General features: G+C 32.3%; 3 protein-coding genes and 1 long non-coding RNA gene across 10 annotated transcripts; 3 read left to right on the forward strand and 1 right to left on the reverse strand.

Moving 5' to 3' along the window:
• Positions 1–137: 137 nt before the first annotated feature.
• LOC138185018 (nurim homolog) lies at positions 138–1,253 on the forward strand. Its single transcript, XM_069123607.1, has 3 exons — positions 138–436; positions 553–1,033; positions 1,115–1,253. The coding sequence occupies exons 1-3, from the start codon at positions 301–303 to the stop codon at positions 1,236–1,238; spliced, it is 741 nt and encodes a 246-aa protein (XP_068979708.1). The 5' UTR covers positions 138–300; the 3' UTR covers positions 1,239–1,253.
• An 84-nt stretch (positions 1,254–1,337) lies between these two features.
• On the reverse strand, positions 1,338–19,440 carry Dhc16F (Dynein heavy chain at 16F). The gene is made up of 62 exons (XM_069123720.1): positions 18,923–19,440; positions 18,740–18,824; positions 18,547–18,667; positions 18,274–18,463; positions 18,056–18,197; positions 17,727–17,966; positions 17,351–17,507; positions 17,155–17,257; positions 16,836–17,019; positions 16,606–16,775; positions 16,120–16,521; positions 15,819–16,050; positions 15,595–15,744; positions 15,398–15,526; positions 14,626–15,306; positions 14,408–14,554; positions 14,169–14,345; positions 13,768–14,076; positions 13,502–13,612; positions 13,286–13,422; positions 13,011–13,201; positions 12,814–12,929; positions 12,573–12,718; positions 12,371–12,516; positions 12,158–12,290; positions 11,861–12,077; positions 11,653–11,787; positions 11,331–11,516; positions 11,050–11,251; positions 10,786–10,967; positions 10,488–10,711; positions 10,190–10,398; positions 9,859–10,114; positions 9,594–9,785; positions 9,292–9,516; positions 8,951–9,206; positions 8,693–8,883; positions 8,428–8,600; positions 8,131–8,314; positions 7,824–7,995; positions 7,579–7,740; positions 7,275–7,451; positions 6,998–7,194; positions 6,693–6,938; positions 6,361–6,598; positions 5,980–6,282; positions 5,713–5,898; positions 5,435–5,607; positions 4,971–5,331; positions 4,660–4,893; positions 4,441–4,581; positions 4,180–4,370; positions 3,656–4,101; positions 3,367–3,567; positions 3,187–3,285; positions 2,957–3,099; positions 2,705–2,875; positions 2,457–2,636; positions 2,224–2,319; positions 1,966–2,166; positions 1,763–1,880; positions 1,338–1,677 (listed from the first exon to the last, which is right to left on the reverse strand). The coding sequence occupies exons 1-62, from the start codon at positions 19,081–19,083 to the stop codon at positions 1,448–1,450; spliced, it is 12,258 nt and encodes a 4,085-aa protein (XP_068979821.1). The 5' UTR covers positions 19,084–19,440; the 3' UTR covers positions 1,338–1,447.
• On the forward strand, positions 1,709–2,207 carry LOC138185098 (uncharacterized). Its single transcript, XR_011174530.1, has 2 exons — positions 1,709–1,849; positions 1,977–2,207. It is a non-coding gene; the product is annotated as an uncharacterized LOC138185098 (long non-coding RNA).
• Positions 19,441–19,525: 85 nt separating the features above from the next.
• LOC138185041 (uncharacterized) lies at positions 19,526–24,523 on the forward strand. Of its 7 annotated transcripts, none has more exons than XM_069123667.1 (5): positions 20,709–20,771; positions 20,867–20,929; positions 22,401–22,480; positions 23,507–23,857; positions 24,075–24,523. In XM_069123667.1, the coding sequence occupies exons 4-5, from the start codon at positions 23,690–23,692 to the stop codon at positions 24,462–24,464; spliced, it is 558 nt and encodes a 185-aa protein (XP_068979768.1). In that variant the 5' UTR covers positions 20,709–20,771; positions 20,867–20,929; positions 22,401–22,480; positions 23,507–23,689; the 3' UTR covers positions 24,465–24,523. The 7 variants fall into 7 exon arrangements, with proteins under 7 accessions (XP_068979785.1, XP_068979768.1, XP_068979752.1 ...); XM_069123675.1 differs by having other exon boundaries at positions 20,761–20,775; XM_069123651.1 differs by lacking the exon at positions 22,401–22,480.
• Positions 24,524–24,766: the final 243 nt, after the last annotated feature.

The following is a 24,766-nucleotide window of genomic DNA, read 5'->3' on the forward strand; positions in this document are numbered from 1 at the left end:
ATTCCATACACATATATTAAAACACGTCTAATGTAAATGACAGATATTTTGAAATAATATGAATTCGCGCCAGGAAACTATCTAGATATTTCTTCGATAGTTTGAACAAAGATCCGTATCTAGGTTTTATACATTTAATGATAATTATAAATTCTCTACAACTCTGTATATTTGTAAACGAGTGCAAGTTTTTATCAAGATATTATTGATAGATTATTCGTGTACAATTGTTAGGTTTATAATGATTAGAATGTAAAATAATTATACACTATCTTAAGTAATTATTAGTTATTTATAGAAATGATTCTAAAATGTTTTAGTGTTTTTTTTTGTGCTCTTTGTTTTTTATACACCTTTTATACTTTATGTAATTTGACATATTTTTTATCGAATTTGTCGAATAAAAATAAAGAAACGATTACTTCGCCAGAAAAGGGTAAATAACAACAATAAGAATTAGTAATACTTTAATTTTGTCGATTGAACAAATAACAGGGTACATAACAATTTATGTTTGCAATTCATATTTTGTTTTACAAAATTATGTTACAGATGGAGATACAGAGTTTGTATTATGGTTGCTAATAATAAACATGACTCTATTAAGTATTTTCATGTTCCAACATTCACTTATGGCAAGTAATGTTGTGAAACATTTATTTTGCAAATTACATATGGATTATATGGAAAGAAGTATTTATAATTTTACTAGTGCTGTGACTGTTCATTTATTATTTAACAAATGGAAAACTATTTCATCTATTGCATTATGGAATGTTAATATCTCTTTTAATAATGTTTTGTGGTTTACATTTACTGCTTTACATGTATTGGCTTGGTCAATAATTTATAGTGGATGGTTGATGATGGATATATCTGAATTAGTTGGAATAAAACAAGTATATTATAAGTTTTCATTTAGACCAAGTCCTATGCTAATGAAGTCAAAAGAATTGTTACGTTATTACTCACATATGAGACATCCAAGTTTTATAGGATTTCTTATTATTTTATGGGTATATCCTCATATGACGTAAGACATATTCAAGATATCAATATTATAGTACTCAAACTGTTTGTAGTAAATAAATAACTGGTTTTTAATATTTTATAGATTAGACAGATTATTATTGGCTTTCATACTTTCAATTTACATGACCTTAATGTGGACTATTGACAAGGAAGATTACAATTATCATGCTAATCTTGTGAAGAGAAAACAAAGAGAATTATTTTGATTTTCACTTATACATAGTAGTTTGCTTTATCAACTTTTGTGTTCATTACAACTAAGTTATATATTCAATTGTTCTAACATTAGTTTAAAAGCTTTATATTGTAAAGTATGTATATAACATAAATATAAATATATAAAATTACTTAAATTTATGTTTTTAATTATTACATCCCAATCATTAATTAGTATATCTGTTATAACATAGGGAATTTAATTTACAATTTCAATCAAAAGAGCAGTTCCTTTTAAAATCCAGTATGATTGTTCTTTTTCAGAAGCAAGTAGAACTGCAACAACAAAATTAGTACTATGTCCAGTTGTAGATAATACACCTGCTCGAACTGCTGTTTTATACAAAGGACAAATATATCTTGAATCATCTTTTGGTAATTCTAATACTGGATTTATATGTAAAACTGGAAGAGATGGATTCATTTCACCTAAAATAGATCATTTATTTGCCTTTCGTGTATGATATATTATTTAAAGAGTAATATTTTCTGAAATTTCTTTCAAATTTTTTACCTATATTTGCGTCTACTAAAAGCATGGATCCAAAATCCCATCTACCAGCATCAATAAATAACCCATGTATTAAAACTCCATCTTCTGGTACTTGTAAGTTTTTATATACCTGTATTACCTAAGATATTATATCAATTATCTGAATGAATCATTCTTTTGTTGTGTAATATTTAATTGTGGTAAAATATTTATAATGGTCAGACCTCCTTTTCAGCCTTTTTGTGCTCTATTTCAATATCTTCTTGATCAAGAACAACTTTGGTAGCAATAAAATCCAACTTTAGGTGGTCTATAGGAATGTTATACTTTCTAGCACATGTTTGTAACATGCCAGTTAAAAATCCTTGCGGAAAGGATAAACCCGAAATCCAAAAAGAAATTGGCTTTATATCAATCAACCAAATCTGTAATGTATAATACTTACTAAACTAGTTATTTTTTATATTTTACAATTTTTTTACTTGAATGAAGTCAATCCTTAGCTCTAAGTTCCTTATCCAGCTTCCTAAGGTTTTTAATGATGGATAGACATTTACATTATGCCACATTTGTGGTACCTAATTTGTGTATAATAAGTATTAATAATATAATATTAAAAAAAATTTATAAAAATAATTTAAAGATATTAATATCAATTACACCATTGAAAATATTCTTTGATAAAAATTTAATAGGTCGAAAATTATTATAAAACCTGATTATTGACAAGAGCCACAAAGACATTTTCTAATTCCTCAGACATAACAACAAAACCTTTGATGGCACGTTGTAAATTTTCTATTGATATATGTATCTTCTTTAGAAGTATATTATACCTATCAACCTCGTGAACAAGAACAGTACTTAAAGATGGAAGTCTTCCCATTGAATCTCTCTGTAATAATTTTACAATGACATCTGCTTTATAATTAATAGTAGTATAAAGTGAACATTGTCGATTACTTCTAAGTGCTCTGGGTTACATTTTGTAATATCTATTTGCAATTGAATTCTATCCTTTATCATGTCAGCAATTTCATATGCTACATCTGAACTAGATTTATCTTGATCTGTGATAGATTCTTGTGGTTGTACTTCCAAAATGGTATTTAGTACAAATTGTGCTTCTTTTAACTAATATAATTATACAAATATTTTAATTTATCACAAGGATATAAGGTCTTTCCTGTTCCTAACTTGACTGTCTTTGATTACCTGATAAGCAATATTTGCATTTTCATGCATTCCAAAAATTTCTGGATCATCAATTATAGGAAAAGTTTCTACAAAATCTTGATACTCTTGTAGGGTATTGTAAACAGGACAGTAATACTTCCCAGATGGCGAATAGACATAATCTGTGATTATTTATAATAATAATATATATTAATAGTTATAGATATTGTAAGTTATTTTTAATTACAATTTGTCTTTAAGTTACTCACTGATATCCAAAGACTTAGGAGAAAAGAAAATAGCTAAAATTGTTTTCATACATCTTAAGTCCCAACTGTCTGTAACTCTACCCCCATAAGTAATTTCACCTAAATTGAATATATAGTGAATGTTTAATGTATTTGATCCTTTCTAATACAAGAAATAAATTTGAAATATGTTTTATACACCTGTAGTGTATATTAATGCATTCCAATGTATACGATTTTGGACACAAAATAATTTCAAATTTAGCAAACAACATTCTCTGTCGCTGTCGTTAAATTCATACAGAATATTCCATCCTAGAGGTCCAAATTTTTTTCGTTCCTGAATAATTGCGTGGAAAAAGCAAATTCCGAATATAATTCGGCGCCAGCTTTCGCCTAAATCTGTACACGAAAAGAAGAAATCCTAAATTCGTTAGAATGAAATATATATTTTGCGTTTCGGATATTAATATAAGGAACTCTTTCTTACGATGATGTTCAAAATATTCTTCGTCCAATTCATGTAATGCTCTCTTGATATTGGCCTTCAGTCCTTTTGGCGGCTCATTTGTAACTTTTACGGAATTTTGAAGAACGGAAACTGGAAAAGCAGCACTCGGCATCGAACTCAGAAATAATCGAAAGTCATTATGAATTATTCCCTCTGGTTCCTCAGCAATCTCCAATATAAGTTGCTCCATGTTGATCATCCACGATACAGCTAGATGACAATTCTGTAAAAACACCCATCTACCTTCAATGGTGCCTGCTCGTAGATGTCCTTCTGCAATGGGACCTTGGCCTTGACCTAAAGAAATGGAATCACATCTATCGGAAAAACCCATATCATGTGCGAATTTTTGAAAAGCACTGAAGGGATCTGATCCAGTTGTAAGTATGAAGATCAATGGTATTTTATTTGATGTGTCTGCAAATCTGAAAATTTTCGATAAAAAATTCAATCTGTATAATTACGAAGTAATGCGATGTGGAACATAACTTCTTTATACGTACAGAAGTTGCAATGTTGCCATAGGTGATTCTACAAATTTTGGCCCTAAATTGTTCGATACATAGGCTGTGATTGCAAAAATTAATACTTCCTCCTTCAATGATTTTATCAACATTAATTTTTCAATGTCGGTTAATATCTCATTCCAATTTTGCATAGCGATTGTTTGATTGGTAGGGATTATATTAATTTCCTACAAAAAGAAGAGGTAAAGCTATATACATAATGGAAATAAAAATCAGAATGTAAAAATGATATATTACCTCCTTAAAATATCCAAGAGTTAACGGAATCTTCTTAAATGAGTCATTTAAAACATTTTTAAATTTTTCAAACGTATTAGCTAAATAATTAATCGAAGTCCACATTTTAGGCGTTAAAGATGGATAATTTGGAATTTCTTCCTATTTGAAACATTTACAAATCGATCGAAACATATCAGTTACGAGTTACGTAAATAAATCATGGAAGACATAACTTACCACGACAATTCGTGATGGCCCCCGCAACATAAAATTCCATTGCGCCTGAGACACGATCTGCTCATTTATATGTACTGCAATATTGAGCATGAAACTAAATATCAACTTGTGTTTTTCAAATAGACCTCGTGAAACATTTGTGTAGATAGCTAATGTTATTTCATTCAATAAGGTCTGCAAACGCCGCTGCAAATCAGCCTCTTTTTCAGTAGTTTCAATTACCGTGTTAAATAACTAATAAAATGTCGAAGAATGTTATAATATCGAATTATATATTTGCAGATTCGTAAATATATCGTGCAATTAATTACTTGACTGAAGTACTTTAACGAAAATTGGTACATGGGATCTATGTTTGCGAGGTTTGCAACTACGAAATATAAGACTGATCCACGATTCGCAACAGATCGATATTTTTCGCGCGCAACTGTGATTTTTCTCTCAGTCGCTTCACTTTCAATTAATCTCGTTGCAATAATTGCAGAAGTTTCTTTACTGTCATTTAAGGTTTCTATTAAGTCTTCATTGTCCAAAATATCATCGCCTGCACCATATAACAAAGTCAATATTCTGTCTTCGATACTTTGCAATTGACCTTTGTCCGCATTGATTTTTATTATTAAATCATTCCTCATTGTTTCCAAGTCTGGTCTTTCGAGACGTACCACATCTCTGTGTGAAGTTTAACGAGGTAGGGGATTTTGAGGTTGAATATATGTGTTAGGCGATTAAATATGTGTTACTAGATTAATACTACTAAAAACAGTGTACATACGCGAGTATCTGTTCTTCGAGGCCTGCCATAGTTACGGTAAAGTTAACTATTGTTACTTTAATACAGATCTCTGGTAAATAATGAGGATTCGCGATTTTCGTCGTAATATATAATTTGAAATTACTGTCATATTCGACGTCTATATCGCCAAATCGTATCAATGTCCTACCACCCTACATAATCGTATCAAATGATATTATTATAATTGTTATCTCGTATCACTTAAACCATTTAAAGATATCTGAATTATTTTAAAGTAGATGATGTATCGTATTTACTAAAGTAAAGATTTGTTTAAGTAGGATAGGTTCCAAACTTGGGTCCAATACTTCTCCTACTTCTTGAATTAATACAGGAGTTCCAAGCCTTATGGACGCTTCTAGTATCCTCATTAAATGTGTATCCGTCAGCTTGCATATTTTTAAATTGTTTTCTTGTTCCATGTTCCGTATCCACCTATTTGCCTTAATGCAAATAGAATATTGCTGGGAAACGATATTAGATTCGAATAACTTAAAACATATTAGGAAAGTTGCTGCAATTACTTGTTCTTGGGGATCAATCATTAAAGGCCAACGACTAGCTTGTGTTACAAAGATCGCATTTTCTGTGCTAACTTTGTCTCGTGGTAAACCATACGTATTCCAGAGACGAATTTCATAAGCATCAACTAATATTGCAATGAGACTATAGTTCTCTGTAGTTTTAATATCGTAGTCTTTGCAACTGGATAACCAAGTTTGTATTAATTCCTCTCTGTACTCATTTGTAAAAGCACCTAGGTAAGCAAGGGCTCCAGCAGCTACCAATGTATCGCCAGTCAAGTTGACAATTTGCTTGTCAAAACCCTGAATATTTACAACATGAAAAGGAAATTGATAATAATTCATCATGTCGTGTTTTCTGAATCCAACTTTTTATCGTACGCGCGTTAATTCTTCCCATCGAACTCGTTCATCCACCAACGCAGATGTCAGTCGTCCAGATCTATTCAATCTTGTTTCCGCTAATTCCATTTCAGCTTCTAATTTATTTAAATTTTCTATCGCTGCATCGTATTGTTTCTGCAATTCCTTGATCTTATTTTCCACCGTAACGAGTTCTTGCTGTTTCAAAGCAAGAACTTCTTCTATCTCTCGCAATTCTTCTTCAGCTTTATGCAATCTGTGTAATTAATCATTATTACAATTCCTCGTGTCCCATGCGTTATGATAATTATCTATTTTGTTTTCTTAAGAACTATGAAGAAATAATCTACCTTTGTCGCTTTGGCTCGACCACTCTGTAGATTTTAGCATATCCATCCATTGCTCTCACCCAGATGCACATCGATCTACAAGCTTTACTTTGTCTAGCCACTAAATCTGGTCGAAATTCTGGATGTTGGACATACTCTTGTAACTTTTCTAAAAGTTTATCGCTTATGTCGTCCTTGGGATAAGCCATTAAGCGGTCAAGAAAATGTATGTCACCCAAGACTAATTTTGCGGTTGGCCAATCTGTCCTAAGATAAAAATTTAACGTAACTAGTAGTATCACTTTCAACGATCCTATGAAACTCACTTTTCACCCAACAGTAAATTTACTGCTTCCATGACAAAACGCACTAGGTGAGGTGGTTTATGAAATACGCGAATTTCATTAATATCACTTTTATTTAAAGCTTCTAATGCTTTCTGAGCTTCCAGTAAAGCCGGCATTGCTGCTTCCAAGTCTTGCCTAGCATCAGCTTCTAAAGTCGCCGTTTCTTCGGCTTTCGCCTGATAAAGATAAAATTATGTACTCCATAAATAAGATCATCTATTCGTTAAACTTTCTTTTCTTCATTTGTTACTCGTACTTTTGCTACTTCTTCTTCAGCCATTACGACATACTTCACTTTGTCACATTCGACTTGCTGCTTCGCAAGGATTCTCACCAGGTTCGATACTTCGTCGGTACTTGTTTTGAGCTTTGGGGCAAGAATTATTAATTGTTCCTTCATTACGCCAACCATCTCATTGGTTTCTCGCAGTTTCTATCCAAGTAATTGTATTAATCAATTTAATATCCACTGAATTGTATTATAAATGTTAGTGAAGTTACATTCTTTCAAAGAAAGCGTTTTAAACATTCGAAGGAATGTGGGATTATATAGTATTTACGTTGAGTCCATTGGCAATTTTACTTTTCAGCAACTCTATTTCTTTCTTCTTCCTTTCTAAAGTTGTTTGAAATAGCTTTAAAAGTTCTAAATAGCTGCTCGGTGTGGTATAATATCTTCGACGCATTTCTATGAAGAATCGAGCTGTTACTTCTTCTACGCTCTATAATTTTACATGATTTTCTTTCAAACCTCATACTTTCCAATGTTATTTTATGGTGAATCTACTATAATAGCAAACGATACCTCATGGATCAAGACGCACATGATACTAAGGTTAGTAAGCTTTCCCGAATCCTTTGGAACGATTGTGATCAATGAACTTTCTGCTACCGATAAAAGGGCATCATCCGGCCACTTCGTAAACCAATCAATGGTGCAACAATTTACCAATGAAGGAAACATACGACAGCGACGCCTATGAAGATAATAAAATATAATCTATATGATAAAAGATTATAAAATATAATCAATGGCTTCAGTAATAAGTAAAGGAGAGAGAGGTCAGTTATCATATACATACAAAGAATAATTGATATTTTAAAGAACAGACCTAAAAGAGTCGCCTATAGGACTCATACAGATCATTAAGTGAAGTTGATTTCTAACTCTTCCAATGAAATATTGATAAATTGCGTCTCTGTTTCCTTCGTGAATCCCTGCTTGTTTCGCCGCAGGCCTGGTAGCTATGATAACTTTTTCAAGTTCATCTGCTTCGTACAAGTTTGGTACTTCGCCTGAAAAGAATGTCTGTCGATGGTTATTACAGATTAAAGTTATTCAAACAGTCGAATAACTTTTTTGATGGTAATATTATTTGGAAAACGCATCAGAACTGTATTAAAGCTACCTGTATTAAGTGTATTATTGATGTCTTCTAAAAATTCTTCTAACACAATCTGAGTGTCGGTGAATAAAAACGTTGTATGTTTAGCCTCGGTACCTGGCTCGAAATAAAATCGGCGAAGATCTTCGTGCCATGAATTTTTATCGTACGTACGCGTAACTTCTATTTGATAACATCTTAAAACATTCGACAGTTGTGGTAGGCTCTTTGATCATATTGTTTCGATAGAAATAATTTGTGTAATTGAATAGTTAATGTTGGTACAAACTTGTAACCATTTAAATGAGATGCTAATTTTGTCAGACTTTGCTTCCCCATTCCACCGACACCGATTAAAAGGCCATTGCCTCTTTCAGAACGAAGAATTCTTGCAAGCCTGCAGATGTGTTCTATAGCATCCATGAAGAAAATAATTCTCATGTCTTTTCCCACAGAGAAACGATAATCTTCCAAGTAATCCTGTGATATATATTTAAAGATATGAGTAAGGAAATTGGTATTAACATGAGCGGAGTATAGTAATTACCTCCAAAGTTCTTCTAACTTTTGAAATTTCCGTAAGCTCTTCGTAAATTCGCTGTTCCCTTGCTGCTCCGAAGGACATAAAGTCACCAAATAACAGTATCGGTGGTTTCTCTATAGTTTCTTCATCCGGAAGCCGCATCACTTCCATACCGAATGCGTTGATACATATGCTGTTTAGAAGTTTAAAGAAATAGCTCTTATCCTGAACGTTGATCAGTCGATCGTGGAAAACACGAAGACATTCGTGACAAAAAAGCCTAAAGAATACAAATATTTTTATCCTTTTCTTTTCATTACAAAATACTAACGGACATCATGGCTGTTACAGTGTAACGATTATACCTGTACATTTCGATGGGTTGTTTAATGACAGCCGCGTCAACTTGCATGATACCTTGTATACATTTCGACAAATCCCGTAAATTAAAGATGTAATGACTTTTTTCTGGCGTCGGCAAAAGATCCGTTGCGATTCTTTGATAAACATCGACTGCTGCGTTTACTATTCTATCGCCGATTTGTTTAATAGACTCTACAAAATCTTCCAGAAATCCGTTCATAATTGCCCTAAAAGGAATTCGCCTTATGCCGTGCGTGAAAAAATTTTATATGATATAAAGAATTTACTATTGGAAAGGGTTTACTTGAAAATCCCTTTTAGTGATAGTTCCATAGGGGCTGGGATAAATAGCATGGCAAAATGTCTCACAAATCTCGGTGTTAATGGATTTCTACCTCCTCCAGGAGGAGCGCACGCAACAGTGAAAACAACGTCTTCTATATGCTTCCAGAACAACTTCTCTTTATCGTACATACCATGGAAATCTAGTAATTGTCTATGCCATTCGACAATTATGAATAATTTTGTATTGAAAGAAATGTATCTGGCGTTTAATATAATTAAAGTACCGTAACAGCTCGATCGGTGGTTGGGATCCGTATGTATCTAATTTTGGCATATTGACATCGTCGACAAATACACACACTCTTTTTCCAATGGGTGCCCCCAGCACGGTTCTTTTCCTTCTTTCCAATTTTAGTTCTAAAATCTCTTGCGTTCTGCCACTGCTGGTTTGAGCAGAGAAGATCAAATTGATCGGTACCCAAAGCTGACTATCTTCCAAATTATTTAAAACAACTTTCGTTATTACCGATTTACCAACTCCTATAAATTATTCCTTCAATTAGAGATATAGATCGTTCAGGAGAGAAAGTATAAAGGTCGTTAAATATTGCTAACCAGTATCTCCGGTAAAGAATACCGGTTTATTTATTCCGACTAATTTCTTCATTAAGTAACCAAATCGTACAGTATCGACAGTTGGTACTAGAATATCGAAAAATGGTACTTCACTGTCGTATATAAATTGTGGCATAATATCCGTCCAAGAATCCAATCGATGTTGTTGTACGTTTACATAAATCTCCCATAAATCTATCGACGGCAAACTGCATATCGAAACAAAACAGGAGAATAGTACACTATTATATGTATAGAAACAAAAGAATACAAACGCTATTTAATTTTGAGATTGTACAATGTATCTTCATCATCTTCAAATTGTTTTCTCACAAAAGCTTCGAACACGCTCCGAGAGGCGTCGTTAACGTTACCGCCAACAGCCCAAAGGTAGGCAAAGACGAATGACTGAGCTAAAAATGTTCTAATTCGCGTCTTTTCCGTAGTTCTTTCTATCGCATCTGGTTCGTTTAAAATATATTCCAATATCGAACAAGTCATACTTGCTTTACTAATATCAACCTATTGGTAGATGGAACGACGATGTTGGAAAAATTATGTTTCGATCGTTGTGTAAGACGAGACAAATTGTATACCTGTAGAATTGGGCAGACACAATTTTTCCTGCAGAATATTAGTCCTTCTTCGAAATATTTTTCGAAGAGTTCGATGATCTGTAATCGATGTTCGTTTCTTACGATAGCATCAGGAAGTGTGTCTAACCATGATTTCACGTAAGGCATCCACTTTAACTCTGTAGGATCGACATACACCATTCCTTAAAATATAAGAATTAAAAGTTAAAACACGTAAACATAAAATCGGTGATTAAATAAATGATAGAATGCTGGTCTTCGAACCACAACGACTGACGGTAGCAGGCGATGCCTGGGCAAGATCCATAACTTCGAATAACATCCGCATATAAGGAGTGAATTTAATTCTTTCGGAGTTAGCCAGACACAACATTTTATTATCATCTAACACGGTGTTCATATTTTCTATCCATACGGCATCGACGGGTCCGTCGCACACAATCCATTGATGGTCTTCCGTGGTAAACTGAACAATGAAAATGAGATTTATTAAATTTTCGTAAAAGCATTCCTTTGCTTTTGCTTGGGCCAGGATTCCTACTAACGGAACATGCGTGACGAACTGTAAAGCCGATTAAACCATCTTGCCATTCGTTGGTCATTATATCTACTTTTCCATATAATTCACCGATCGTAACTGCTTTCGGATTGATTAGATACACGTGAACTGGCTGATAACACGGTCCAGGTATACCCATTTCATACAGTCGACTGTAAGTGTTTGCAAGAGTCTGAAATAAAAAGCTGTTATTTAATAGCTCTTGTGTTTGTTTAAAAAATAATATATAATATAAAAAAATAAAAATAATATCTTGACAAAAATTATACCGTTTACAATAAAAAGAAACGAACTATTATTCAACCTACTCTCAGAACTGTCGTTTTTCCAGATCCAGTTGGACCAACTAACATCACTCCATGTCTCACTTGCAAACATTCATGTAGTTGAGTAATTTTCTTCAAAATGCAAACTTCTGGCTGTAAACCAGCTTCTTTCATTATCTATAAAAATTATGTTATGTAGTTGGGGCTTGTTATATGGATGTGATTAAAAATATCATTAACTATAAATTACTTCGATAGCTGTGTCCCGTAGGATACCGTATTCTTCCTCTGGAATTTCAATGCCTGGAAAGAGATCTCCTACGATACCTTCGAACAGTTCAGCGTCATCGCGTAAAAACTTCGGTATATTGCTCTCACGCAAGGCTCTAATTAAAACAACGTCCTCTGGTTTATCAGGATTATTTCGTTTAAGACTACCTGCCATTACCAATACGCTTTTTACAGCCCTTTAGAAATGGGGAAATAATTGGATGTTAATTGATACTAAACAATATATAGCTATTGAAATTGCAACATTAATAGATACCTCATTCCGAAATCATAATGATCCTGCTGGGAAAGTTGTTCGCTGCTAAGTGTATACATCAGAGTCATTTTTTGCGATAATGATTTTGACGATTCGAATCCTTCTGAATACAGCGTAACTTCAGCAATGAGTTCTACGAAAAGACACTAATTTAGTATCGTTTTAAAATATCTAGATCAGCAGGAGTTTACTATATTACTACTATAATCGTACTATAATCTGGAACCATCATAGCGAATGGTCGGAACAGTGCTTTTAAATTGTCTGGTAATTCCGTACGACCAGCATATCCTGGATTCATAGTGATAAAAGTTGCGCAAGACATCACCAATTTGATCATTCTTCCTTCGAACATGAATCTAAAAGGTAAAAGGACATTTAGATTTATTTAAACATTATAGCTGAAACAACTTACTCGTTGGCTCTAGCAATTTTAGCATTTCTGATAGTAATTAGTTGCTGAGCTATTACGGAAAGCACTTCTATATCTATTCTATTAAATTCGTCGAAACAGCACCAGGCTCCAGAAGTTGCCAGACCAGAAAAGAATCTACCCATCATCTGTGGGACGCAATTTTTCCGTTGTAATTATCTTTAGTTGTTTCAATTTTCAAGCGACTGCCACGAAAATGCATAAGCGATAATATTTGGCGTACTCTATAATCGAGTCCTTCCGAACAATTGAACACAACGCACTGAACAGCAACTGCTTTGGCTAAATCCTTCGTCGTTTCCGTTTTCCCAGTACCTGCAGGTCCTGCAGGAGCACCACCTATTGAATAATATTTGTAAATACGTATCCTCAGTTTTTTGAAAAAATAACGTGCAATTCTGCTCTAATATTCATTAATACCTAAATCTAACTGAAGAGCGCCCATAAGGCATAAATAACATTTATCCGTTAGAGGAGTTATGACAAGCCTCTTTTGAGCACCGAGATATTCATATCCGTAAAGATATTTAGAGTTACTCATACGTGTTAAACAATTGTCGAGTTCTTCATCCCAGTAATAACGTAACGCTTTTAGCCAATCAAAGCTTGTACTATAATATAAGTAATCGGTTCTTGGAAAATGGTTCTAACATATGGTTCTTTGAATTAAAAAATTGTTACGTCTCAATTTTCACCTTGACATTACTCTATTTTCAACCAAAGTCGTAACGATATCTCTGGCGTGTACATCTATCGTTACCAAATTAATTATAACATCGCGTATCAATTGTGGCAATTCTTTCCTTACCATTGTCGCCAATTCATTTAAATCCTATAATATAGCAAAAGGAAAGGTTGTCTTATAGAAATTTTTAACATAAGTTTTACAGAGACACATAGGTATACTGAACTGCGAAACATTTCTGTTCGAACGCTTTCATCTTCTCAATCACATTCTCAGTAGAATCTAAGATAATGTGGATATCTCGGGTCCAGAATATTTGGCATACAGCGAGGATTATCTGGGGAAGGTAAGAAGAAAACAAGTACATAATTTTATTAATCATATTTTATTTTACGCCTTATTTTACTTTTATTTTCAGTAAGAAGTTTGTGTCGTAAAAAATATTTCGAAGTAAGATTTATTGTAAATTACTGTAGAAATAAAGCATGTAACCTGAGAAGGATGCATATACAAGAATTGCTCTCGCCCTTTCTCAGCCAAGTCTTTTATTCCCTCTTTCATTCTTCTCCTTAATATCGAAAACATAGCTTCCTCGACTCGACCTAGCCAATCTTCGACATTACCTCTTGCTCTTAAACCTTTTCCAAGCGAAACTTTTTCACCTTCCGGTGAGATCATAGCAACTATATCAGTCGTTAGTACTATTTCACCGGATTCATTTTCTTTCATTGCAAATTCCAGTCTGTATATCGCATCAAAGCATTTCTGCAAATGTCTTTGTACCGCATGTGGATTCTTTGTCTACCGTGCAATAGTTGGTATTTTAGTAAGCGTTTCAATGTGAAACATAATGTTGATTAATACTTTTAACTTTTCCCCTGTTTCATTGGTACCTGAGCTAAAATTTCTAAAAGTTCGTCATTCGATAAGAAGAAGAATCTTGGGAACGCTACCCGTTTCGTCTCAAGATATGCTTCCAAACATTTCATTACTTCGTCTAACATTCGGTTATTCTCCTCAAATTGTTCTAATAATCCTGGTTGTGTGCAAGCTGGCATAGCCAAAGGCGCCTAAAAATTTTCGATGTCGCAATCAAACGTTATCAATTGAATTGATAAAATTAGCGGCAAACCTTATGAGTCCGTCTCATAAGATCTTTCCAAAACCTGTCAACCTCGATAAAAAGTTTTGCTTCCATAGGTAACTGTCGCTGAATGTCCGGAGCTGAAAATATTGCTTCCAGATACAACCATTGCTGTTGCAAGTATTGCCACGCTTCCTACAGCAAACATATCTCATGAATTAGCTAGATATCTGAAAATTCTATCATATTTAAAAAGATATTCGTACCAAGGTAACCGTAAATAAATCCAATTTTTCTACCCACTCTTTGACCACAGGTCGAATGGGACCGACATGACGAGATGCGTTGATAGTTTGTAAATTAATGTTACTTTCGTCCATTGCGGTCTGAATTTCTTCGAGACTACCTATGATGAAAACATCTTTTCCCTCTCTGTAGGGTACAATAATAAATTTAAGATCTTCCCATGTATCTATGACTTTCTTTAACATATTTTCTAAGTTAGCTTCGGAGCTTGCCGCGGCAGCAACTTCCATTAATTCCTGAGGTTTCAAGAAAGCACCGAGCTCTTTCATTCGAGTCCAAGTTTTCTTCTCATCAGGTTTGAAAGTATAGTTCAATATTTCCTCAATCTTCTCCCAATGTCTATCTTTTAAGTCTGGATTTCTCAAGTAACCAAGAATCGGTAACTTATTTCTTATTAATTCAACATTCTCCTTCAAGTTCGGTACAATTTTATTCGGTGGTAAGCCTCTCTCTAACTGAATTATGTGTTTCATGGTACGCATTGTAACCGTAGTGATCTCTTCGACGTCTAAGGTATCGAACTCGGCGGTATACCATTCATGAATAGCATATTCCCAAGAAGTTAAGCTTTCCCATAATAAAGTACGTAACTTCAATTCGTTCATTACTTGGTCTAAACTGTCGAACCTCGTTTGTTCGAGCTTTTTGAGATGAAAAGAAATAAAATGTTATCAATTGTATAATGTATTCCACTACAGGAAGCTAATAAAATTTTGTAACTTGACGCGGTACCTTGAATGTCCTTTGATGGGCACGGTATTCTTCTGCCTTAGCTGCACAGGCAGCTAATCGTTTATCGAGTTCTTTCAAAGTATTCAAACAGGCGTCAACGTCGCTTTCATAATCCAATAGCCAAGGTTGCTATAAAAGCGATAAAATAGATAATAGTAAAACAGAGATTGCGAAAGATATATTTGGTCAGATCGTACCATTATTTCATCGTGAATTTCTGATATTTCTTCGTTCAATGCTGTGATATCCTTCTGAAGTTGAGCATCGAATTTGTTTATTAGCTTTGGCCTCTCTTCTAATCTATTTTCTACGACTAATCGCAAACTAGTAAAATGACTTCCAATACCCTGTTTTCGCAAATACAAAGTTTTTGTTAATATTACATATCTGTAAGAGGATTGTAAAATCATTTGGTCGTTACCAAATAATTTGCCATGTCCATCGACGGTATAGGAAAAGCAAATTCTTCCATTGTATCGTACAGCTCTTTCACGTAATCCAACTGAGATTCCATATCATCTACACTTTGTTGAGCTTGGTCTACAAACTTTATATATGCAACATATTCTTCAGTCGTCACAGGAACTGTTTCCAGATAATTGATAGCGTCAATCGCTTGCGTTAATAAGGCGTCAACTCGACTTTTTCCTAGTCTAATAGCGTGTGTTAGAACCAATACTATACACTGTACAATGACGTAAAAATATCATCTTTACATTTACCCAGGCATAACAGCTTCAATAACACTTAATTTCCCTCTGGGAGCAGTTTCAGCAGCGCCTTTAAATCGTTCGAGTTGAATGAAAAAGAGACCGAATGGCTGAAAATCGACTACATTATTGATCAGATCTACTTCTTTCTTGTAACGAATGCTCCATTCTCGAAATAATTTAACATCTCGATTGTCTCGGATAATATCTTCGTCAAACGTCATGTCTTCGTAATAAAACTGTTTGATCTGATTGAATCGTTGGCAATAACGTTTTATCGCGGCTAAATTCTTCTCAAAAATTTCCTTCAATTCTGTCTTAAAAGCTAGTGTGATCGGATCTTGTTCCAAGACTTTCTGAACTTCTGGAGGGTAACCGCAAATACGCTCTTCTATCTTATGATTGATCATGGGCCTCGAATAAATGTACGAAATATAAAACCTTACGATTTGAAGAAACTATTTCATAAATTACTTCTATAAAAGCTAGCGTTTGTACCTCGTGAAAGAATGGAAGAAGGGATCGGACAGCAAAGGTTTAATAGCATATAAGTTCTCCTCCCACATATCTTGTATAGTTCTTATTACGAAAAGGAAAATACTTTCGGACGGATCCATTATAATTTCTGAAGTTGGTAAAATAAGCAAATCCACGACCCAATATGGCAACTAAAAAACAGTCTTTTTAAGTACTTACATGTTACTCTTAATAACTATCACGTTTTATACCTGAATACGATGCGATGGTGGGCGATTTTCTTTTAATGGAAGATCAATTATATCGTTATCTATTGATTCATCATTCGGTAAAAATTCCGTATAAATCTTTAAGAGTTGTATAAATTCTCGATAAGTATTTAATAAAAGATCGTGCATCATATTTGTTTGCATATAATCAACCAAATGAATGAAGCTGAATCATAAAATAGTTTTTCATCGCCAAAATTTATTTTCCATATATATATATATATATATATATATATATATATAGGTACGAAGGATAAAATATTCATGAAAACTTTAATATCATTTTTAAACAATGGCTTACCAAGACAACCTGTAACACTTTTCTCTCTTTCGTGCTTGTTCGATGTAACTCATTTTAAGAATACCATCTTTCGGCATTTTGAATTTCGCAACGCCGAATTCACCTGTTACGGCGGCAAATTAGATAAGATTAGAAAATACATTCTAAGTGATGGGAGAAAATATAAAACATCTACATGCCCCTTCCAAAATACTACCAAGTTTTCCATATGCAGTTTGCTCTATTGTTATATTGGAATCATCGGGAGTATATCCAGCCTTTAATAAAGCACCGAGGCAAGCATTATTTACAATATCTATTGCTAATCTTCTAAACTCATCTAACTTATTTCTAAGCAGTTCTAGTTTTGTAAACTGTAAATAAATATTTTAAAGATTATGTGATATTTATTACAGATACACGCATACGTATACATATGTCAGGATGACTTTTGTTTTCGATATTAACGTTTTCCATCCGTATAAAATCTTAAATAAAATGTTCAAAATAATCAATCATCTATACCTAATACCATCCTAGTGTATATGATACTTTTTTTAAAGAAATCCTTTTTTAAAACAGCCGATACATACCTGTTTTTCTACAAAATAAAAAAGTAAAATCTTCTCAAGAATAGAGTTGTCAAAGAAACTTGAATCAAGGAAAACCGAGCACATTGATTTAATTTCTAACAGTGCCTTACTAAGAATCGAATCCGATACAAACAGATTTTCCTTTAAATAACTCTTTGCCATAACAAATTTCTTATAACTAACTGACTTTTTCCAAACGTACAAAGCTTTCCACATTCGAAACATAATGAATGTCCTTATCTAGAAATATAAATCGTAAAAATATCAAAAAATGAGAGAAACGTTCGGTTATAGAATAAATAAAAAAGATTCAGAAGACAAATGCATACTTTCAATAATTTTAAGTAAAAAATGTATTCTCTTTCCCAATGTTCGATAGGAGTAAAACTCATTTCGTCTGGACTATACTGAGTTACACCACTGGCACTGATGGTCATATAAGTTTTACCTACATCCTTATACTGAACAACCCTGAAAAATATTATTGGGAATTATCCATGCATTTCTGAAAGTTTTCCGTGATCATAAACACAAAAGAGCTATTCACTTTAAAGCGTAAGGCGTAAAATATTTCGATGATCGACCCACAGCGTAAATCATATAAAAAAATCCTACTTTGGGATCCTCTCGTAATTGTCGAATTAACTCTAACTGATCAATAAACCTAGGAGCATCAAAATCTGTTTCCTTTTTATATTTTTGAAAAGCCCACGAAATTGTTTCTTTTGATTCAACGCCTATTTCGCAAAAAATGACCAATTAATAGAAATATTCGTTGAAAATAAAGTTAGGAGACAAGCCATAAAATTTGTAATGCAACTTATGCCTGTATCCGAAGTGACGTCCTTTGTTAGTACCTTCTTCTCTTCTACTTTTGTTAATGAAATACGTGGTTTGTGGATCTGTTTCCTAATTTTTTCTTGATGGGCGCTAAAACCGGTCTACAGAAATATTGTTCGTAAATATCTACGAATAACGATTAACTAAATATAAAAACTTATATAAATCCTTACCAGCGGTTCTCGAATTTCCGGTTTGTACTCGATCTTTTCGAGCAACTTCTTATGTGGTATGAAAAACGGAATTTCATCTTTCCTTCTGTATCAAAATTTCCACAAAATATATCTCATTATATAGAGTAACAAATTTTCATAAAATTTCAGTTGAATTTCAAATATTTATATAATACTCATTACGTTTTGTAACTACGTGGAGGTTGTCGACACAATTTAAAGGGTAACTTATTCGCAGAAGTCTGGAACACGGTAAATAATCCAGAATTCTTCTCCGATTCTTTAAATGAGGAAAGAACTGGCATATTTTCTTCACTTGATTTATGTTTATCGTTTCTATCCATTTTTTTACTCGCTAGCAAAAATCATAGTTGAAACGTCTGACTTCTCATCGTTCACGTATCGATTAAACAAAGAAAACTAAATAAGAGAAAATTTCCAACTCCCTCTATTTTCACGTTTATGTTGCAATCGTTTATATTTTCGTAGTAATGGTATCATAACTTATCAATACTAGAAAATATTAGCTTTATTGACTGTTACATTTATCGTACATAGTAGAGCTTAAGTATAAATTAACTATCAACTATTTATTACATATACAAATCTAACAAAGCTTTAATTATCCTTCTTCTTAATGTCACTGAAGTTATTTTTATTACTTCTTAAAAGACAATATTAATTACTTCCGTTAAGATGTAATAAAAAAGTATATTAAGTTTTAATTAATGGATGATTCATACTATGTGATATGTTCTCGTTAATGTAACGTCATGGAAAAGAATCGTTCTACGTCTACTGATCTTATTGACTTGATCGAACACGTTATATTACGTTAAGTACGTCGGCGGTTACGTTAAGTACAGCACGAACTTATCGCTATAAATACTAGAGGATACAACAAAATTTCTATATTTTTTCAAGGTCAGTATTCCAACTCACGTGACGTAAAATCCTATATGTGTAAGATACACGGTCTATATCTATGCTTGACATCAACGGTGACGAAAGTTTATCTATATAAACATTACGAACTTCTTATTATTGACATTACATTACATTTGTAGTTCTTATATGAATGTAAAATGAATATTTGACAAATTTTTTATATCCGAGGAATGTATATATTAAATACTTCGAAAATGTATCGTTATTTTCACAGGTAGTGACAAAATCGTACATTTCATCGAAACAAATTTAAAGAATACATGAAAAAGAAGTCGAAAATACGAAATAAAACTTCTTCATATGACGATCCTTCGTTTCTGAGAAAATCTACTTTAAAAATTTGTCAAATACATTTGAACTTGGTTTGAACCGACTCGATACGAGGAAACAATCATCAGGAGAATATTCTACGTGCGAAAATCGATCAAAAATGTAAAATAATATTTCCCTGCTTAAGGCCTCGTTTTCAAGAAAATAAGATTTGAACATATTTAATTACGAATTGGCCTAATATAGGAAAACGAAGCATCTTATGAAAAAATTTTACTCTTCCTTTTTGATTTTCACATGTAGTTTAAACTTCTGATCATCTACTCTTGTTCAGTCCAGAATTAGCCAAATCTAAGTATGCTTATCAAATTTTCAATCTCGATTTTCGCGTAAACGGAGCCACGGATGAAGAAACGTAACATTAAATTATTTTCTTGTTTATTTATGCAGAATCACTTCTTACCCGGTCGTACTACGATTTCTATCCCACCCTGTATATAGTATACCCTACAATAAATTTTTCACTTTAAAAACTCCAAGTATAGATCTGCCATCTTTTTATTACGTCACCGCAAATTTATGTTAACTTTCTATGAATTTTAAATAACATATCGTTAATTATCAGAATAAAACACGAAAGAAATTACCTTCATTATTATGAAAAAGAACCATGGAAGACTAATATTGAAATATATGTATATTATACTAGCGACTCTTCTGTGATTGGTAAGCACGGCCATCTTCAATTTAGATAGTTACAGGTTATCATAGCATGGCGAACACCTTCAGTTGAATCAGAGATGCGTGAGGAATTGTATGTACGTTAGTGCTGTGATCGTTACAATATGTTATATTTTATTGCTAGTATAATCCTATTTACGTAAATTTTATTCTTGTTTTCCGATATAGTGCAAATTCACGTAATGTCGAAGTGTAAAATTTCCTCCGCGAAACGTAAATCCTCACAAAATCGTAAGTCAATTATGTATCTATTACGTTAGCAACGAATGTACACATTTACGATCGTTGTAATACTTGTATATATGTATGTGTTACTGAATTTTATTTTTTTTTAAATTACTGTTTCTCAGGTTGATATATTGTTAAACATTCTGAATTTTTAATTTTTTAAAAAATGTATTTTTTTTGGTAATTGTAATTTACAAGAATACATTTTTTACTATCTTATTTACTTGAATAGAATTTTATATATAGATTAATACCTTCGTATTATTATTATTTATCTAAAAAGCTATACATATAATTTGGTTTTTATATATACATTCATTACGCTTTATATTTGATGAATTCATTAATAAATCAAATCCATTAATACCACACTTCTAGTAATTTAATCAAGCATTTAAAACATTTTTTATATTATTGCTTTTGTTTATTTCTTTGGGTGTTCGATTTGCAGTTGATCATTTTTTTTATATGCAAAATATATTTGCTCGTTAATACGTTGTTAACAGTATCGTAGCATCCATAAATCATATTGTCCACTTTTAGATTATTATGAACAACAAATATTAATTGAGGAACAATTATCACTCACAAATCATTATAAGTAATAAGTGGGATTATGATAACATTCTATAATTTATATTATTGTTAAACAATACAATGCTTAAATATAAATTTTGAAGATTTAAATAAAACTTGTTCGTAAATTCCAACTATATAGCATGTCAATCTCTATGCAATTATAACTCACTGCTATTAGTATGCACAGCTACCATATACTCTATATCTGGAATATTCTCTAAAGAAGCAGTCGGTATTTTTAATCCAATGTTACTAAAAGGTTTGCGTGTTACCTTTCAATATTACCGACAGTTTCTTTCGTTCGTAAGCACGATTTTTTCCCCTTTGACAATAAAATGATTCCTTACTTCGTAACAAGTTACGAGTTAATTACAGATTTTGCAATTTTACCGCAAATTAAACGAAACTAGAAATTTGATACGAGTCTTATAAAGAGTCTTTGTACAATGTATTAAAATCCTGTCTTTAAGCCTATGTGTAATCTTTATTCGCGATTGCATAAGATTACATTTGAAGATTAGCCCTTGACGAAAATTTGAGATACTGAAATGTAAGATGTTTGCTTCGATTTTTAATGGCTTTAGGCATTTTATTTTTTGGCTTTAATCATAACATTTTTCGCTATCGTTGTAGTATTTAAAATGCAAGTGATATTTTATTGTATGTAAAGTGATATTTTAAATAACAAACGATTGATAACGATATTTTTGTCTAATTGAAAAACTTCATTCGAGTAAAATGCCAAATCAATTAACCTACAAATTCCAGATCAAATTTGAGATTTGATATATATAATGATATAATATATAATAATGATATATATATAATATACAATATATCGCAATATGTGCTGTATGCTTGAGTATTTTTGTACAGTTGTGGCAAATTCTTGTAGAAAATGCGGTTTTACTTGGAGTACATGTTTTCAAGACGCGGACGACGACAGCAGTTCTAATAACTGGTCTTCCTAAACAAGTACATAACTACTATTACATACAAAAATAGTATGATATAAATATATAATCTGATTTTATACAAAAGTTCCAAGCGTGGCTTGTCATCCCTGCAATATTCTACCTTTTAAACTGTTGCACGTCGATTAACTCAGTGTTCTGTAAGGTTACTTGTAATATTTCAAACTTCGCGTGCACTCTGTGACGTGTTATTGTCGTTAACCTTCACTATCTCAATGATGATTTTATTCGGCACTTGTTCGTATTAATTAAGTCCTTAGATGCAATGAGAAATTGAGATTAACAATAAGTGTAATATCTTATGAGTAGTAAATAGCTTTTAAAAAAGTTTTCATTGTTCAAATGTTATTAAATTGCGATGTTATGTCTTCGAAAATACAGTAGATACGATAAGAATCAAAGTTTATGCTTCGCGCGCTCAAGGCAATTAATTAAGTATTGTTCTTACAATTTATCATACGTTCCATCTATAATTGGTACTACATTTATGAATAGAATTCCTTGTAATATATACATAATTTCAATTATCTCGAAGTATAACAAAATAAAATTGTTTTAATAATTGAGAAATATTACATATCTTTTGCAAAACTGTTCATACCTTCTCAATTGATTGATGATATTTGATTTGACCATTGTATGTTTCTAAACGTAGCGAAGTGTGAATACATATCAATATAGTTTAATAGGATAGAATCCATTCAGTTTATAGCATACTAGAGTGGGACAATAGATTTTATGTATGTTTCAGTTGATACGTTTAATTATTTTTTCTATATATTTAACTACAAGATATTTCTACCTTACATACTTTCAATAGGTATTCACGTGTCTTTTTTCTCGTTAAAAATTAAAAAGTTGTTAATTTATTTGTTTGTCGTTTAACAAGGTCATTGGACAGTAGTAATAAAAATAAAATTGACATATTAATTATTAATATTATATATTATTATTATCAAATTGGGTTATTTAATAAAAATAACAATAAACATTTAATCGGGCTATTGGATCATTTAATCTGTTTCAGAAAACACTTTCACCAAGTTATCTAATCATTAGAATAAAAAAATCGAGCAAAGCTTTGTATCCGGGAAGTGACCTCGAGGACCTGAGCATATATCCGAATACATTAAACTCTGCTCACCAAATACGGGACTACAACGAATACGTTTTTACGCGCATTCTTTGATATCCTAACATTAACGAGGAAATGGATCGAATCTACGTTGATGAAGAAACTGGTGAGAGTATTAGTCTTCCAGATTCCGACTGTGAGATTCGACGACTCGTTAGTCCGATAAATAATGCCGAGACGGGAGAACCGGAGATCAACATAGTTGGAATAGAAACTACTAAAAGTCGAAGAATACGCTTCCAGGTAATGATTATAAATGATTACCATAAAATACATGTTGAAATAGTAGAATTATGAAATCGTAATGAGTCTATGGATGTATAATTACATAATTTGGTGCATTATGTAAATAATCGAAGGAAATTGTGAAAACCTGAAATTGAAATTTTTAATTATATTTTAGAAGTTTCTTGCATGATACTGAGGATGTAATTAAGATTAATTAATAAAAATTCTCTAGATTCCGAAAGAAGTGAAGGAAACGTTGTCAATTAAGGATCACTCCTTTAAAAAAAGTGAGAATCTAATGGATTTAGAGCCAGTTCCAGCTGGAGCAACGTTTGGTCAAGTAAACCCAGTTTGTTTGTTCTTCCTTGCTGTTCTATGTTTCTGCTGGTTCTTGCCTGTATTAATGTTCCTTGAGATGTCGTTGCACATTTGGGCTCATCATAAAAATAAAACGTTAAAGGATGCCAACGTTTATTTCCGTTCTCCATTTCACGGAATATCATCTGAATTTTGCGCACTATGCCAAAATGAAACGTGCATGAATCGTGTTGGAAAAATGCAGCAAATACGAATGCACAAGTTTTTGCGACAATGCAATTATATGAAAAGAGTGGTAACGTGAAATTTTTGGCTTAGAATACTGAAGAATATAGAACTTAAAATGAAAAAAAAAGCGAAAAACAAAACATTCCAGCCCGCCTTGACAAGAACATATCGTATTATATTTTTATGTTAAAGAGGTGACAAATTTATTTGCGATTTCTTTTCACTTAGATTTTATTGTCGTAAATTAATTGAATTTACTAACAAAAATACAAAAAATTAAATATAACAACGGTGCAGGAACAAAGTTTTATATTGGAGATATGTATAATATATACTGAAACTAATAATGTACCCATACAAATTTATAATTATTATTGT

This window comes from Bombus flavifrons, chromosome 1, assembly GCF_040668555.2.
Source record: "Bombus flavifrons isolate JBK064 chromosome 1, iyBomFlav1_principal, whole genome shotgun sequence".
NCBI lineage: Eukaryota > Metazoa > Arthropoda > Insecta > Hymenoptera > Apidae > Bombus > Bombus flavifrons.